General features: G+C 40.6%; 1 protein-coding gene across 1 annotated transcript; it reads right to left on the bottom strand.

The window, feature by feature from the left end:
• Positions 1-7,589: 7,589 nt before the first annotated feature.
• On the bottom strand, positions 7,590-14,615 carry SPINK1 (serine peptidase inhibitor Kazal type 1). Its single transcript, XM_057710185.1, has 4 exons — positions 14,502-14,615; positions 12,385-12,416; positions 11,081-11,187; positions 7,590-7,714 (listed from the first exon to the last, which is right to left on the bottom strand). The coding sequence occupies exons 1-4, from the start codon at positions 14,554-14,556 to the stop codon at positions 7,669-7,671; spliced, it is 240 nt and encodes a 79-aa protein (XP_057566168.1). The 5' UTR covers positions 14,557-14,615; the 3' UTR covers positions 7,590-7,668.
• Between the last annotated feature and the right edge of the window lie 2,431 nt (positions 14,616-17,046).

Below are 17,046 nucleotides of genomic sequence, written 5' to 3'. Positions count from 1 at the left end.
TTTCTCTATTGAGGTGCTTTTCTCCACAGCTTTTTGTTGTTTTGTTTTGTTTTTACAGGACATATGGCTCCTTCTGCTTTTTGTTCCTCTAACTTTTCCATAGGTAGGTATTTTTCTTATTTTCTCAGTTTTCTTTGTGTTTATTTTTCTGTTTCTAACACAACTGTTTGGTGACTCCTAATCTGCCACTTTCTGTGAGTCCTTTTTTTCCTTCAACAGGGAATAATAAAAAGCCCCCCAAAATAGTATTAATTTTATTTTACATGTTTATTCATGACTACACATGCAATAAGTAGAATGGTCACCTATTACCATCTAAAAAAAATGCATGGCCACAAACAGCATTCTACCAAGCCAAGTGTCTTTTGACCTGATCTCCAACCAACATTTTTTTAAGCTCTTTATTGGAGTATAATTTACACTGTTTTTCCAGTTTTTGCTGTACACAAAAGTGAATCAGCTGTATTTATACATATATCCCCATATCCCCTCCCTCCCACGAATCCTTCCCACCCTTCCTATTCCAGCCCTCTAAGTCATCACCCATCATCGAGTTGATCTCCCTGTGTTATGCAGCAGCTTCCCACTAGCTATATATTTTACAGTTGGTAGTGTATATATGTCAATGCTACTCTCTCACTTTGTCCCAGCTTCCCCTTCGCCCCTGACCCTGTGTCAAGTCCATTCTCTACATCTGCATCTTTATTCTTAACCTGTCACTAGGTTTATCAGTACCATATTTTTAGATTCCATATATATGAGTTAGCATATGGTATTTGTTTTTCTCTTTCTAGCTTACTTCACTCTGTATGACAGACTCTAGGTCTATCCACCTCACTACAAATAACTCAATTTCATTCCTTTTTATGGATGAGTAATATTCAATTGTATATATATGCCATATTTTCTTTATCCATTCATCTGTTGATGGGCATTTAGGTTGCTTCCATGTCCTGGCTATTGTAAATAGTGCTGCAGTGAACATTGTGATACCTGTTTCTTTTTGGATTATGGTTTTCTCTGGGTATATGCCCAGGAGTGGGATTGATGGGTCATATGGTAATTCTTAGTTTTTTAAGGAACCTCTATACTGTTTTCCATAGTGGCTATACCAACTTACTTTCCCACCAACAGTGCAGGAGGGTTCCCTTTTCTCCACACCCTCTCCAGCGTTTATTGTTTCCAGATTTTTTGATGATGGCCATTCTGACCAGTGTGAGGTGACACCTCATTGTGGCTTTGACTTGCATTTCTCTAATGATTAGTGATGCTGAGAATCTTTTCATGTGTTTGTTGACCATCTGCATGTCTTCTTTGGAGAAATGTCTTTTAAGGTCTTCTGCCCATTTTTGGATTGGGTTATTTGCTTTTTTGATATTGAGCTGCGTGAACTGCTTGTGTATTTTGGAGATTAACCCTTTGTCAGTTGCTTTGTTGGCAAATATTTTCTCCCATTCTAAGGGTTGTCTTCTTGTCCTCGTTATGGTTTCTTTTCAACCAGCCTTTTTTATTTTTGATGTTTGTTGGCTTTCCAGTGAATGTTGACTTGTTGAAAAGCAAAAATCTATATTATTCCTTTCTCATAAACATCATTTTATTATCTACATATTTCATATTTTTTAGCTAAAAGTTAGGTACTGCTTAATGAAAAAAACAAAGGAAATTGTTGGCAGTGCTAAGGCTTTGAATATAAGAGGCTTGCACCTTTTTATGTAATTGATTCCTTTATTATGCAAATACATTTTATTTTCACTTAGCTGGAATACGCAAAGCTTTTTAGGGGATAAATTGGGCAAGAGAAATGGAAATAAAAGGTTCAATATTTCTCATGTTCCTATTTCTCAGGAGGCTCATAAACTATCAAAAAGCAACTATAAAAAGTATATATACTTTCCTTTTAAAAAATGTTTTATTTCAAACAGGTTTACTGTCCTTCATTTCTTATCTCCCCAGGGAGAAGGAACTAACAGTGGAATTTGGGTTTGCCACCCTATTTTCCACCAGGGCCACAAAACCCTTCTCCTTCCACAAAACTTATTCTCAGCCACTACTCCTTCTGAATTCTTGTTTTGGGGGTATGGTTTATAATCCTGGAATTTTCTACAGTTAAAAGCAGAGAGATTTTAGTCCAATCTTGTCACCGATTAAGAAATCTCTTCCACACGGTAACAATTCACTAATGCAAGAAGCAAAGCTCCTCCTATCAGGGAAATGTTCATGTAGCAGGAGACATGAATGAGCTCAGTGTTATGAGATGAACAACAACAGCAACAACAATAATAATAGTTAACCCTTCCTGAGCACTTATTGTACGGCAGGCACTGTGCTGATTGCCCTAAGAGGGACTTGTTATGATTAACCCTATATTAGAAATGAGGAAACTGAGACTTTGAGAAATTCTCTGCCTTCTCCCAGGACACATGGTTAAATGGTGGTAAAACCAGATTCCAGCCAGGTACTAAATCAGAGCTCCCGATTTTAACCATTATATTACATGCTTTTCTACTGAACCCAAATCAATCTCCTGTTAATCCCTACCCAATTATTCTAAATTTTACCCTTTGGGGCCAACAAGAACACTTTTATTCCTCTTCCTCATTCATTTATGTAACAAAAAGAATGTTAATTGAGCACCTCCTAGATGTTAGATACTGTATTCCCCTGTAATACAGCAGTGAAGAAAGAACAAAGTTTCTGCTTTCATAGTGTTAACTTTCTCTCCCTTAAATTGTTTGAAAAGATTCACCAGATTTCTAAGGGTTTTCCTTTCCTCAAGCGAAAGTTTCCTACTTCTTTCAACCATCTATCATAGGACAAAGTTTCCAATTCTTATCATGTTTATCTGTCTCCTCTAAACACATTCCAGTTGTAAATATTTTTTAAAAAAATGAACCAACCAGAATGAACACAGTAATCCACATGCTTTCTGATGGGTTTGTTAAAAATAAGGCAACAGGCCCCAAATGGAGTTGCTTATGCTAAGACCCATATCATCAAACCAAGATTTAATTATAGTTTCCATTCCCAGAAATGGAAACTTAAACTAGTCTATCAGAAATCACCTAATCAACATTAATTAATAATCTGCCTGATAGACCCCTTCCATCCACTAAAGGAAAGTGACCGTGCAATAACCAATATGCTTTTTGTCTAGTAACTTCCTTGTCCCCTCTCCTTTCTGGCTGTAATGCCATTTTGCACTGACCCTTGGGGCTCCTTCCTATCTGCTAATTTGGATGCTGCCCGATTTCAATCAATTTTTTGCTCAAATTTAAAATTCTTAATATGTCTCAGTTTATTTTTTCACAGGTCTGGTGACAGAAGAGGGAACCCAAAGAGACCCCCAACAGCCCTCAGGGGCAACAGCGGTGAAGGTACCTGCAGAGCCCCTTGAGTCGCTGCTTTTGCACCATCTCTGGAGGCAGTGGGTAAATTTCCTCCAATCCTCCATCCATAGCTTGTGCATTAGGAGCTTTCAGACTCTGAGCATTTTTTCTTCCCCCTGGCCTGGGTTCTAAAACTGGCCAGAGTTGGGCTGCATCAGACACAGAGACCAGACTGTTTCCAGTGAAGGACTGTGTCCTATTCCGAAACTAGACCGGTCTTGGGTCAGACTGGGTCCGACTCACGCTGGACTGGGTCCAGAGTGAGGCCTCAGGGGCATAAAATGTTGTTTTAAGGCTGAACAAACAGGTTAAGCTTACCAAAGATAGTCATGGGTTACAATGGCCACAATGGAGACCTTTTACCTAGCTCTGGAGCCCACAAGCTCTTTGGTGGGGCTAATGGCGGACTCTGGGAGGGTTCACACCAATAAGCACTTCCCAAAACCCCTGCTGCCAGTACCCCTGCCTCCTCCGTGAGCCACATCTGCCCCCCCACCTCTGCAGGCCACCCTCCAACACCAGCAGGTAGGTCTGGTTCAGTCTCCTGTGGGGTCACTGTTCCTTTCCCCTGGGTCCTGGTGAGCACACTGTTTTGTGTGCCCTCCAGGAGTGAAGTCTCTGTTTCCCCCAGTCCTGTGGAGGTCCTGCAGTCAAATCCTGCTGGCTTTCAGAGTCTGATTCTCTGGGGATTCCTCCTCCTGTTGCTGGACTCCCAGATTGGGAAGCCTGACGTGGGGCTCAGAACCCTCACTTTAGTGGTTGGAGTTCTGCAGTATAACTGTTCTCCAGCTTGTGAGTCACCCACCCAGCATTTATGGAATTCGATTTTAATGCGATTGCGCCCCTCCTACCGTCGCATTGCGGCTTCTCCTTTGTCTCTGGATGTGGGGTGTCTTTTTCGGTGAGTTCCAGTGTCTTCCTGTCGATGACTGTTCAGCAGTGAGTTGTAACGCCGGTGCTCTTGCAAGAGGGAGGGAGTGCACGTCCTCCTACTCCGCCATCTTGGTCCGTCCTCGATACAGGGAACTTTTAAATCTACGCAAGCGTATCCACGTACGACGTGCCCTGGAGAAAACAGGCTCTCAGCCGAGCACTCACCCTAAATGGTGGAGAGAAAATTCTTTTTCCTTCTCTAAAATTCCTGGTGGCCGGGATGAAACCTACTGGAACACCCTGCTCTCTCTGGAGTCCGCAGACAGGATCTGGGAAAATCAGGCAGGAGCCAGCTAAAGGTAAGAATCCTTACCAAAGTCAGTTGGCCCGTCTCTGTCTCTATCTGCGGTGCCTCGTCGAGAGAGGATGGTAAAATTTCATTTTGTCCCTTTTCAAATCCAGATTGGCAGGAAAAAACATTTGTAAGAATTATCTGTAACCGAACACACATGTTCATGTGCCCAGTGCACAATGAGGCCAAAAAAACCAAAGCGTCAGAGTTTGGAGCAAAGAAAGACTTAATGCAGGACCAAGCAAGGAGAATGGGGTGGCCCAATGCTCAAAAACCCCTGAACAACACCGCACCCCCCCCCCCCCCGCCCCCTCTGCCCCATGCCTTTCAGGAGAAATTTTTATAGGTAAAGTTTGGGATGAGGGCTCTAGGGTGTGTGACTGTCTTCTGATTGGTTGGTGGTGAAGTAAAAGGGAGCTGCTCCAGGAATCTTGTGCTCAGCCTGAAGTTACCATCCTCCACCTGGATGGAGGCCTTAGTTCCTGCAGAAGAGCTAAGATACTGTTAAGTATATCCCTTAAGGGGGAACCAGGACGGGCTTTAATCTCTGCACTATAGTTTTTTGGTTGCTCCTCCTTTGTTTCTGCATTCTCTTACTTTCCTGATCTGCAGCTGTTTAAATGTGCTCTTTGGAACTCAGGGAAGGTCTAGGAGGCTGAAGCCTTTTTCCTGCAAACAAGAAACGGAGAACAGGGAAAGGATTTGTACCCAGGAGAGTCCCACAGGATCCTGTTCAATTTCAGATCCGTGAATTGTATGCCTTGTGAATTTGCTTTCAGGTGCCATTGGTTATCCATCCTTTCTCTCCCAGGGAAAGCTATTGCCTCTTGTTTGTCTTGTTTTGTGTCCTGAGAACGTGGCTTAGCAATAGTTAGGTTGGGGTCCTCAAAAATATGGCCAGGCAGAAATGTGGGGTGTCTAAGTTTATTTTTTTAACAGGTCATAAAGCAAGCAGAACCATTAAAGGCAGACAATCTGGGTTTATGCATTGTCTTTGCCTGTAATCCCCAAACTTCTCTCAAGACCTGTAAAATGGTCCAGTTAGACATGACAATTTCTAGCGCTCAATGTTTAAATCCATTTACTGTGGCAAAGTACCTTAAGCTTGGTGTTGCCCTTCAAATGTCCTCTAGCATCACAGACAAGATGCTGGAAGCCATCTTGCATCCATAACTTACCTGGTGAACTGTGAGGTGGTGGTTTGGCTGAGTCACTTGGTAGACCACAGCATCCCCTAGTGGTCAGATTTAAACCTCAAGCCACATATATTCTGAATATCACTTAACCTAAACCTTAGAATGTCAGGGAACTGTGTTTTGCAAGTGTGGGGCAGATTTTATTGGCTACTTTTGGTTCAATGGGTGATGTATTCTCCACTGTTTATCAGGGAACCTGATGCATCTCAGGGTCATTCAACCCTCTACCCACTTCTCCATTCTAGGCTGCTTTTTTTGTATGAGCTGAGGAATTCAAGCTGCTTTTCCTACTCTTTTTTTTTTGTGATTATAGATACTTTTTTTCCTTTTGAGGCACTGCGTTATTTCTACCTTATTTGCTGTCCGAGACTATAAACACATAGAACATTTAATATGAGGATGTTACCTAAAGTTCCCGTGGAAGAAATCAGGAAGGAAGAGTCCACCTGGGGTGATTGTGGTTTAGGCTAGGAAGCATTAGATTTGGAGTCAGCCCTGAATTAAAAGCCTAACTTTGCCTCCTTATTTGCTGGTGATATTAGAGGGGTTACTAAACTTTTCTAAGTTTACTCACGAGGGTTATTGTGGCTCATATGTAAAGCAAAGTGAACTACACAGAGGCCTCACAGTCAGTTCATTTGGTCTGTAGTCCCTTCCTTCCATAGCAGATCATCTCTTGGGGATGGTTTGGTGGTAAAAGTTAATTCAGAATCAGGTCTTAGTTCCTCTTTAGTTATCTCAGCACAAACCTGTCAGACCCAAAAAAAACAAGATATGCAAGTCAAGCCTGAGAAATCGTACTCAGGCTACCAGGGAAAATGGGGAGCTCTACATCACTGCCACTCACCTCACTAACCAATGGGGAATGACCTCTGCTGGGGGAGAATTAAGGCTGAATACAGAGGCCCCTCCACAGCATAGTTGAGAAAATGTAGCCTTTTTTTGGTTTCTTCAATGACCCAGAGCCTCTTTTTTTTTTTTTCTTTTTTTGGGGGTACACCAAGTTCAATCATCTGTTTTTATACACATATCCCCATATTCCCTCCCTTCCTTGACTCCCCCCCCCTCGAGTCCCCCCCACCCTCCCCGCCCCAGTCCTCTAAGGCATGTTCCATCCTCGAGTTGGACTCCCTTTGTTATACAACTTCCCACTGACTATCTATTTTACAGTTGGTAGTATATATATGTCTGTGCTACTCTCTCGCTTCCTCTCAGTTTCCCCTTCACCCCCCGCCCCCTCCCATACCTCGAGTTCTCCAGTCCATTCCCAGAGCCTCTTTGAGAAAATCGTGTCTCACCTGAAATCTATGTTGTAAGATATATGGAAAATCTTAAGACTGAACTCTATTTCACCAGACAGGCAACATTTCGAAATCATATGCCTCTGTACCGAGACCAGTGCCAACCACAATAGATGCTCAATTAAATTCCAAGGAACCCTAAAGTAATTATTTCAGTTGGTGAAAATTGATGGGCAACATATTTCTGCACTGAGAGTTTTCCAACTCTTTCTTAAAATGATAGTCTAGGCCTCATGGGATTACATATATTCATGAGTGATTGTGTCCTGTCACTTAATATCTGCAATCACATTTCCTGAGACAGAGTCCTCAGAATGTGAGGAAGATGGGGAAGGAAAAAGCATCATGAAGGAAACTCTGCCCAAAATTACAGTATTGCTGTATTCTGTAAAACTTGGTTTATTCTGAGTTTGCCTCCATTTTCTGTCCCCAGTATAATCAAACATGTCTTTGAGGAAAAAGCATATGGGAGCAACAGGAAGTATTTAGATGCATTTTATTCAACAATCAGGCCAGCCACTGCATCACAGTGTTCTTATGGGATTTCAGAACCTTGGTTCTCAGCAAGGTCCAGATTTTTGAATGAGGACAGGAGTCTGTCGTTTCCTGTAGAAGAGATTGGAAAAAAAAAAATCAACTTAAACTTTGCTGATAATACGTGACTATGGAAGAAAAACAAGGAAAAAAAATCAGCTTTATTTAAAATAGAGAGGTTTGAGATTTATTTCCATTTCTATTTCTCTTATTCGTTTACTCATTCACTTATTACTCATTCACTCATTCACTCATCAGATATTGATTGAGAACTATTACACCCACTAGGGATACAACAGAAGGGAAAAGTGTCCATCCTTCCAGAGTTTATAGATCTAGCAGGGCGTTATAGAAAGCCTCTGAAATTGATCTTTAACCCATTGTTGCTTCTTTCCTCCTGACATCATTGTCCTAGCCACCAGGTTTCCATCTTAGTTGGTACCTGGGCTACTTCAGGACCTTCTAATTGACTGATCTTTTGCCTTAGAACTCTGGGGATTCTCATCTGTGAGATCTTGCAAAAGGAAATTATATCCTTATCTCATATGATAGCTGCTTTAGTTAGCATCTAGACGGAGCCCACAGGTTGACATCTTCCATAGCTGTGCTGTCCACTATTACATATAGCTATTAAATCTAAATCAGTTAAAGTTAAGTAGTATTAAATATCCAAGCTTTCAATTATAGTAGCCATGTTTTAAATGCTGGTGCCATGGTTAGAGGCCTCCATATTGGACAGTATTTCCATCACTGCAGAAAGTTCTATAGGAGAATGCTAGTCTATAGAAAAGAATTTGCCAGCATAGACTTCCTGAGAAGAGATAGAGGAATTAGAAAAAAAGTTCTTACTGAATATATCTGCCAAGCACATAGTGATCATGGAGATGGAAGCCCTTGTTTGCCTACCATCTCAAAACTCAACAAGTAGGGTCAGAGTCTGGCTCTAGTTAACCATACAGTGTTTTTGTTTGGGGATTTTAATGGGCAGTAGAGAGAAAGGCAAATGGTACATTTGAAAATACGTTGCATTTAAGAAAGCCACATTTTCTCTCTAGACCTGTTTTTTAATCAGAGAAATATAGGAAGATAATTTACATTTTCTGGCATTCAAATGCTGCTCCCATATTTACATAATTTTAAAAGAATAGAAAGAGCAGGTAGGACTGGTAGGTTTTAGAGTCTAAGGAAACAGGGTGTCCAAGCTCTATGCACATATTTTCCCAATGTTTCACTCTAAATATTGGGCCTTCTGATTTTGGCACTTGGAAATTGCCCAAGTCTCAAGGCTATTGTGTTTTCTCCTCCCCTTGAATGGAAATATGATATTTGACCTTAATGTCAATAACATAGGCCGTGAGAAAATTAACAAGTGGTTTCAAGTTCATTTTACAAGTCTTTAACGTGGAAATTTTTTTTAAAAAGCAGAGCATCCGATGTTTTGGGCCTAAAACTTCAGGATATTAGATCTTTCTCCCTGGGGACCTATTTCTGCAATCCTTGTTAAATACTGAGAATTTTCTAAAGTGATTTAAAGCAGGCCAAGAAGAGGGTTCATGGTACAGGGAATTAGAGCTGTGGAATGGAAATGCATGTATCATTTGAGCCTAAATCAAAGTCTTAATACCACATCAGTTCCAAAATAACAGAGTTTTCTGGGTCGCTTGTGGAATCTCTTTTGTTTTGATCATTCTATACCTTTGTTTAACCTGGACTGCTTTTGTGATGCAATGAAAATGCAGGTAATGACATCCATTTCATGAATTCTTTCTTGACCCTTTCAGTAAGAAAGCAATCTTTTTCTCTCTTTCACTCCTGTAGCACATTGCTCACAGCTCATTTGATGGCATTTGTCACAAGTTACAAGAAGCTACCTTGTTTGTGCTATTTTCTGTTAGTTATATCCACCAGGAAAGCAGAGGAGACTAGTACAATGCTTGGCATGTGTGTTCAGTAGCTGAGGAAGGCAGAAAATCTGTGGCGGATCTATTTCTCTGAGTACTTGAGTCTGATTCCCATCACCTACCCACCTATGATCAGTTCAGAAACTCCATTGAGGCTGGGTCTCACATCCGTAAATAAAGTGTCACATAAAGTGTTACAAAAATATGTTTTTGGTCACCTAATCTATATAATTCATATTTGCATACTTTAGGGCTTTAGTAAACACAATCATTGCTATCACTAAGAATGATTTTTTTAAGTATAATGATATTTTGGGTATGTGAGCTTTAAAAAATCCAGACTACCTCTTGTTCGCTATAAAAGCTTGGGTTTTTAAAAAAATTAATTAATTAATTTTTATTTATTGGCTGCATTGGTTCTTCGTTGCTGCGTGGGCTTTCTGTAGTTGTCGGGGAGGGGCTACTCTTTGTTGTGGTGTGTGGGCTTCTCATTGCAGTGGCTTGACTTGTTGCAGAGTACAGGCTCTAGGCATGTGGGCTTCAGTAGTTGTGGAGTGTGGGCTCATTAGTTGTGGCTCACGGGCTCTAGAGCACAGGCTCAGTATTTGTGGCGCACAGGCTTCATTGCTCTGTGTCACGTGGGATCTTCCTGGACCAGGGATCGAACCCGTGTCCCCTGCATTGGCAGGAGGATTCTTAACCACTGTGCTACCAGGGAAGACCAAAGCTTGGGTTTTTATCATAGAAGTGATTTTTTTTTAATTAATTGAAAGAAATATTCAAACACTTCCCCTCCTCTATCCCATTGTCCTTTCTTTAACACCTTTCATACTGCACCATGTTATTAATTCCTTTCTCACTTTTGTTCAGGTTTTCTTCATCTTGAAATGCCTCTCTCTCCTTCTTTATGTCCTAGAGAAAGCCTCCAAACTTCTCCAAATCCTAGCAGGCATAATTAGTTCTTTTTAATGTTGTGCTCTCAGAGCACTTTGCTTATGCTACCATTGACTGTGTTAGCGTTGAGTGTAAGCAAGCTGGGAGACAGAACGTGTTGGATTTTCTCCTGGATCTCACAAACGCTTAGTCTGGTGCCTGACTTTGACGTATAGGGGAAAGAGCAAGGATTTCGTACCACATCTGCCAGTCATTGCTGGGTGATCTTGAGCAAGTTATTTAAACCAAATGAAACTCAGTTTCTTCATGGGTATAGTAAGCTCAGTATTATTTACCTCATAGAGTCATTGTGAATATTAAGTGCCTCACACAATGCTTGACATAATAAATACTATTTTCTGTCATAATACACACACACACACACACACACACACGCACACCTCTATGTATTATCATAACATATATAATAAGGAAAAAAAGAGATCAAGGATTTTGGGGGAGAAAACTAGGTATTTTGTTTCTCTCATGGTGAGATTAATGTTATTGGTATGTTCTTTGAGGCTTAAAGGGATACTATCTGTAAAAATTTGAGGACATCTAGCTTAAAATATATATTTTAAAAGAAATTCAAGTTTGTACTCACGTATTTTCAACACATAATATGCATTCATTAGAATAAGTAATGCCATCTGTCCCACAGACAGGATTATAGATCCTGGGACATCCACTCACTCCACTTGGACATTGAGCCTAAAAATGGAATGAAACAGAATCATTTCCCATCATTTTTCATTCTTTGAATTGATAGCAATGTCTCTAAAATCTCCCTGGACTTGTTCAAGTTTACAGTTACTGCATGTGCTGGCTCCTCTCAGGTCAGCCACACCTTGGGGCATGGTCTTCCTTGCACACAGTAGTCCTGTCACCCTGGTCTTCTCTAAGCCGCCCTTGGAGTTTTTGCACAGCTTGTTTTCTCTACTGTCAGTAAGAACTAGTAATTATCAAATGACTTTTAGAGGGCAGGCACTGTCCTAAGTGCTTTTTATGTATTATTATATTTAAACTTCACAACTATCCTATGAGCTATTTATTATACTCTTCTTTTGGTAAAGACTATGAGGCACAAAGGGGTTAATCACCCAAGGCCCACACCTAATAATTACTGGGTCCAGGGTTCAAACCCAGTCAATCTACATTCTGAGCTTTAGCTCTTAACCACTCTACTGCTTCTCCCTTCGCTAACACTCATTTATCCTTCAGGGCTGAAAGTAAATCTCACTGACTTAAGGCACCTTCCCTGATCTAACTAGGCTGGGTTTCTAACGGAACCAGAACTTCTTTATAACACACCACAAATACGGTAATTTATTTACTCATACACCTTTGCTTTGTCACCAGCCTTCCCACTGCACATAAATGCAATGAGAAGAGGGACCCTTCTTCCTCTGGTCTCCAAATTTACCAAAATTTACATTATAAGTACAAGACAAAATGGAAAAGTTAGATATAGAATATTTTTCTAGAGGAAGAGCCTAGTGTATTATTATTATTTGTTATTATACATTAGAGCTCCACCTTTTGGATGAGAACTTTATGCCAACATGGTCAAACTGGCTGTAAGGAGGAAAGGCTGCTTGGAGTGATGTTTAGAAGGTTTCCACTTAAAATCCTTGTCCTACCAGATAGCCTTAGTTATATATAAAAATCACTTCACAGCAAGCATAATATGACTACATAGAAATTGCCTGCGTCTCAGTGAATTTGTCCTTCAACATAAGTGCCTCTTGGGGAACTACAGTTACTATCCACATTTAATAGGTTAAGTCTTGCCAGCATTCATGCTCCTCATATTAACTTCAGGCTAAATTGAAAGGTGAGTTAGACTAAGCTTTGGTTGGAACAAACAGTCCTAAGCCCAGAGATAAAAAATTGCAAAATCATCTTTACCTGTCTTCCCAGGAAGTTAGCTCTAGTGTTACCTACAAAACATAAATCAAACATGTCAAGTTGGGTCAGGAATGGGAGAAGCCCGATGTATTCTCATCCAGAATTTTCTGCTTCCATTTAAGTCTGTGACTTTTCTGCTGCCTCTTTCACCACCTACCCCACCCCTTCTTATTTATTTATTTATTTCCTGTGTTGGGTCTTCATTGCTGTGTGCAGGCTTTCTCTAGTTGCGGCAAGTGGGGGCTACCCTTCATTGCGGTGGGCGGGCTTCTCACTGAGGTGGCTTCTTTGTAGCGGAGCATGGGCTCTAGGGCTCACAGGCTTCAGTAGTTGTGGCACATGGGCTCAGTAGCTGTGGCTCAAAGCTCTAGAGTGCAGGCTCAGTAGTTGTGACACACGGGCTGAGTTGTTCTGTGGCATGTGGGATCTTCCCGGACCAGGGTTCAAACCTGTGTCCCCTGCATTGGCAGGCGGATTCTTAACCACTGAGGGTAGTCCCCCACCCCTTCTTATTTCCATTTTTTTCCCAAGTACATCTCATTTGTGTCCATTCACTCCTTGCCTGCTGAAACCTCAAAAAAATGAAGCAAATTTTGACTAGGACCAAAGCATCTCAGTTTCATATTTAAAGACAAGTTGGTCCATTTCCTTGAAAATAGAAATGATGTACTTACTGCTTCGAATGTATCAGGCACGGAGCAAATACCTTCTGAATGCTCACTGACATTCTAGTAACAACCAATTTGTTGATCTCACAGTGATGTAGGAAATATAAGTATCTTTATCTCAGTTTATAGATAAAGATATGGAGAGGTTCTATAACTTGCTGTGAATCAGTTAACACTAGCCATAACCAGGTCTTCTGATGCAAAATCAACTTTTGCATTTACATGTGTCTTCTTTTTTAAGTAATATTAAAAAAAATGGAGCTCTTTTGACAATTTACCTTTGGTTCCTAAAGAGCTCTTTCCCTGAATTGCATTATACTAACTATTAGTTCAATTCACATTTCTTGAATTTACAGGTAGATACTTAAAATTGCCATGATGCATTCTCCAGAAAATAGCAGGTCTTGCTGACACGTAGGAGATGGTGACTGTGGGTGAGCTCATTGCAGAGAAGGGGAACTAATCTGATAGTATCCAAAAGAAGAAATGTTGGTGAGATTTGATTTTGCTATTAACAATCTCTGAGGTCATCTAGGTAAGGAGGTAGTTCTTCTTACCTAAATATACTGAAAAGTAGTCAGACACTTATGGGCTTGGAGAAGAAGGCCCCTGGAATAATCAGAACCTGAAGTGGTGAGAGTCTCACTGGATTTTAGAATCTAGTTGAGTCTAAAATTTAATGAGCAGGTGGTCACCACAGGCATCTATATGTATTAATTAATATGCATGAGAAGGGGAAAAGGGACCACCACTCCCATAAATATTTAGCAAATACAACAAACAGTATTGTTCCTTTTCTTTGCAAAGTGCCGATTCGGCTGTCAGTAGGTTTCCTTGTTAGATCTGATAAAAAGTTAAAAGTGTTAACCATTTCCAAAGACAGAAAGGAAGCTGATGCCAATTCTGGGAGTTCAGATCCTTTGTCAATGTTATTAAGACAGTTTGAAGATATACACAGTCTATTCAAGAAGAATATTTTTTCTAGAAATATACTGTAGGTCAAAAATAAAAATTTTAGTCAAACGCTGCCCTTTATATTGAATAACTGCAAACCATTTTTTGGTTTCCAAAAACCAAAAAAACCATTGTTACCTATTTATGCAATTCCATGAGAACATAAAATTTGCACATTGGCCTTAAACATTTACAGAGTTAGAAGGGTACTTGATGTTGAAATAATCCCTTCTTTTTTTCTATCATCTCTCTGAAAAAGAGTCAGCCTCGTTACCTGGGGAAAACCATTTCGTGTCTGGACAGTTCTCACTAGTAAAATTTTTTTCCTCTGTAATGTTAAAACCCCTCTTTCTAATATAATTATCATCCACTGATCTAACTGGGACTGAAAGATCTGTCCAAGAGTAGACTCTACGTCTGGAAAGTAATGTGCTCAGTAAAGCAACAGGTCAAAAAGGTTTTATTCAAATCAGGAAAATATGCAAAGACACCTACCAGATAAATTCAACAGGACCAAGGCAGTGAGAAGAAAGATGCTTGCTACCTTCATGGTTGAAGTGCTGGCTCCAGAGCCCAGTCGAAAATTGTACTGAATTTACCACTTCTCTCTAGAACCCTGGGACTGGAAGGGTCATATAGGCAGGATGGGAACCCAGTCTCCACCTACTGCCCTGTGTCACAGGTATCCTTGGTTAATGATTGACTCTGTAGCATAGCCTGACCTCCAGGTTTGGGGCATACCACCAGCTTAAGAAAGGTGAGAGGAATGCCCTGGACCTGAAATGTGCAAGGTAAAGATTGTCAGGAAGAGATTAGTAGTGGTTAGTTAGTTGGTTCTTGCCCTAACTTCCTCTGAGACTACGGTGAAGCCCTTTCGCAAGCCCTGGTTTTCTCATTTGTAAGGTAAACTCAGAGGTCCTTTTACTCTGTATTTCTGGTTGTATGAACAGGTGTGAATATCTAAAAAGCTTGCTCCATTCTTTCTTCCTCTTCATCAGCTTTTCCATTTTTTATTCTTTCCCTCTTGTCTCTCTTTTTCTGTCACCCACTCACAAAGCCTAAAGTAGCTGACAGACAGACAGGTTAGAAGTAGTGAAGACTAGTTCCCTAAGGTGTGTATGTCCTCTGAAGTAGAGTGGGCTCACCAGAGACCCTTACCAGCTCTATGTCCTTGGACAAGTAGTTCACTTTAGCTGAGCCTCATCTGAGAACGGAAATAATAATAGTACCTACCTCAAAGTGTTGATCTTTCATTCTAAAATATGCATTGTGTCTACTACGTGTGGTTTGGGGAGACAATTCTCAGTTCTCTCTCATGTTTCTGTGTATTTTGAAGGCAGAGACACTGACTGCCTGTGTTTCAAACAATTTTTCCAAAAGTATTTGTATAACAAACAGTCTTGGAAGGTGGAATAGTGTCTCTCTCTGGAGTAAAGGGGAAGTTTGGTTACCATTGGGTGTAATAAGACAATATCTCTCACTAGGGTGATATTTAGGGGGGTATAGTGCCATTTGAAAAAGATTAGGGATTTTTAAAAGCTTGGCATCCTCCCCTTGTAACACACTGTGCTTTCTATGCAGGTACCCTTGGCCCTCTTCGTGTCACCCTATGGAGGCTGGGCCTGGGGAACCAGAGCAAATGTGAGCAGTCTGGCTGTTGCTATTGAATGATTACATCTCTTTTCTCCCAGTCAGGAGTCTTTGTCTTCTGCCAGCATCCCTTTAACTGTGACAGGCTAACATGTCAGCTTCCAAGTAGGGTAAAATCTTAGACCCTCCCAGGTCTTGATATATGTCAAGAACTGTACTCATCTATGTGGATGGATCAGTGAGTAAAAATGACAGCCCTTGTCCTCATGGAGCTTCCATTGCATGTAGGTTGCGGGAGACAGGCAATAAAAAAGTAATCAAATAATTATAAAGCATATCAGATTATAATGAATATTATGGAGAAAAAGAATAGAGCAGATAAGTAAACTAGAGGTTTGGGGAGGTAGTTATCAAAGATTGGTCAGAGAATGCCTTGCTGATTGAGATGGAGGAAGTGAGGAATTAAGTCATGCAAATATCCAAGAATATGCACTCCAGACAGAGAGAATAGAAAATGCAAAGCGGCTGAGGCAGAAACTTGCTTGATGTGTTTGAGAAGCATCCAACATGACCGTCTGGCTGGAGCAAAATGACAGAGAGAAACATAGGCAGTGAGATAAAGGAAGTAGTGGGGGCCTGGATAACAAAGAGCCATGAAGGCCATAGTAAGGACTTTGGTTTTTAACCGAAGGAAAGTCATTGGAGAGTTATGGCAAAGGAATGACATGATATGACTTTCCTTCTAAAAGGTTTCTGTGCTTTATGAGAATAAACTAGAAGGCAACAAGAGCAGCAAAAAATCTACTGCTAGGCTATCACAATAGTCCAACCACAACAGTCCACTGGTGAAAGTGGAAGAAAGAGGTTGTTTTTGTAAGTGAGGTGAGTTAATACATGTAAAGCTTTTAGAACAGTTTCTGGCAAATGGTAAACATTTAGAAATATTATGCATCACTATTATTTTTATTGTTATTTTTTCAGTATTTAAAAGGCTGTTCCATCTAACCAGAAGGCTCTTCTTTACCCTTACACCTGAATGAATTCTTCCTAAGTCTTTAGAATTCACTTTGAATGCTGTTTCTTATTGGAAAACTTCCTCAGCCCATTCCGGGTTTCCATGGTATCTTGAACATGCTTGAATATATACATAATACACTGTTGAAACTGTTTGTGTATATGACTAGCTCCCTCATCGTCCACTGATGCCTCAACCTCTACCATTCTCACTTCCTTCATCTTGTTGAGGTCACCATTTCAGGCGGATTCATTCCATAAACTTTTTTTAAGAGCACATGCCCTCTAATTCTTCAAACTTCATCAAATGCAGTATAATCTCTTTTCTTGGGTATCATGACTCCACAGTCTCCTACATTTCCTACCTTCTTCATCCTCACGTCATCTTCATCCTCTCTATTGATACTTCCTCCTCAAATGAGTGAAGATTTGGTGT

Source organism: Hippopotamus amphibius, chromosome 1 (assembly GCF_030028045.1).
Source record: "Hippopotamus amphibius kiboko isolate mHipAmp2 chromosome 1, mHipAmp2.hap2, whole genome shotgun sequence".
Lineage (NCBI taxonomy): Eukaryota > Metazoa > Chordata > Mammalia > Artiodactyla > Hippopotamidae > Hippopotamus > Hippopotamus amphibius.
Note: the sequence above shows the minus strand (reverse complement) of the source record. Positions and strands in the feature narration are given on the sequence as shown.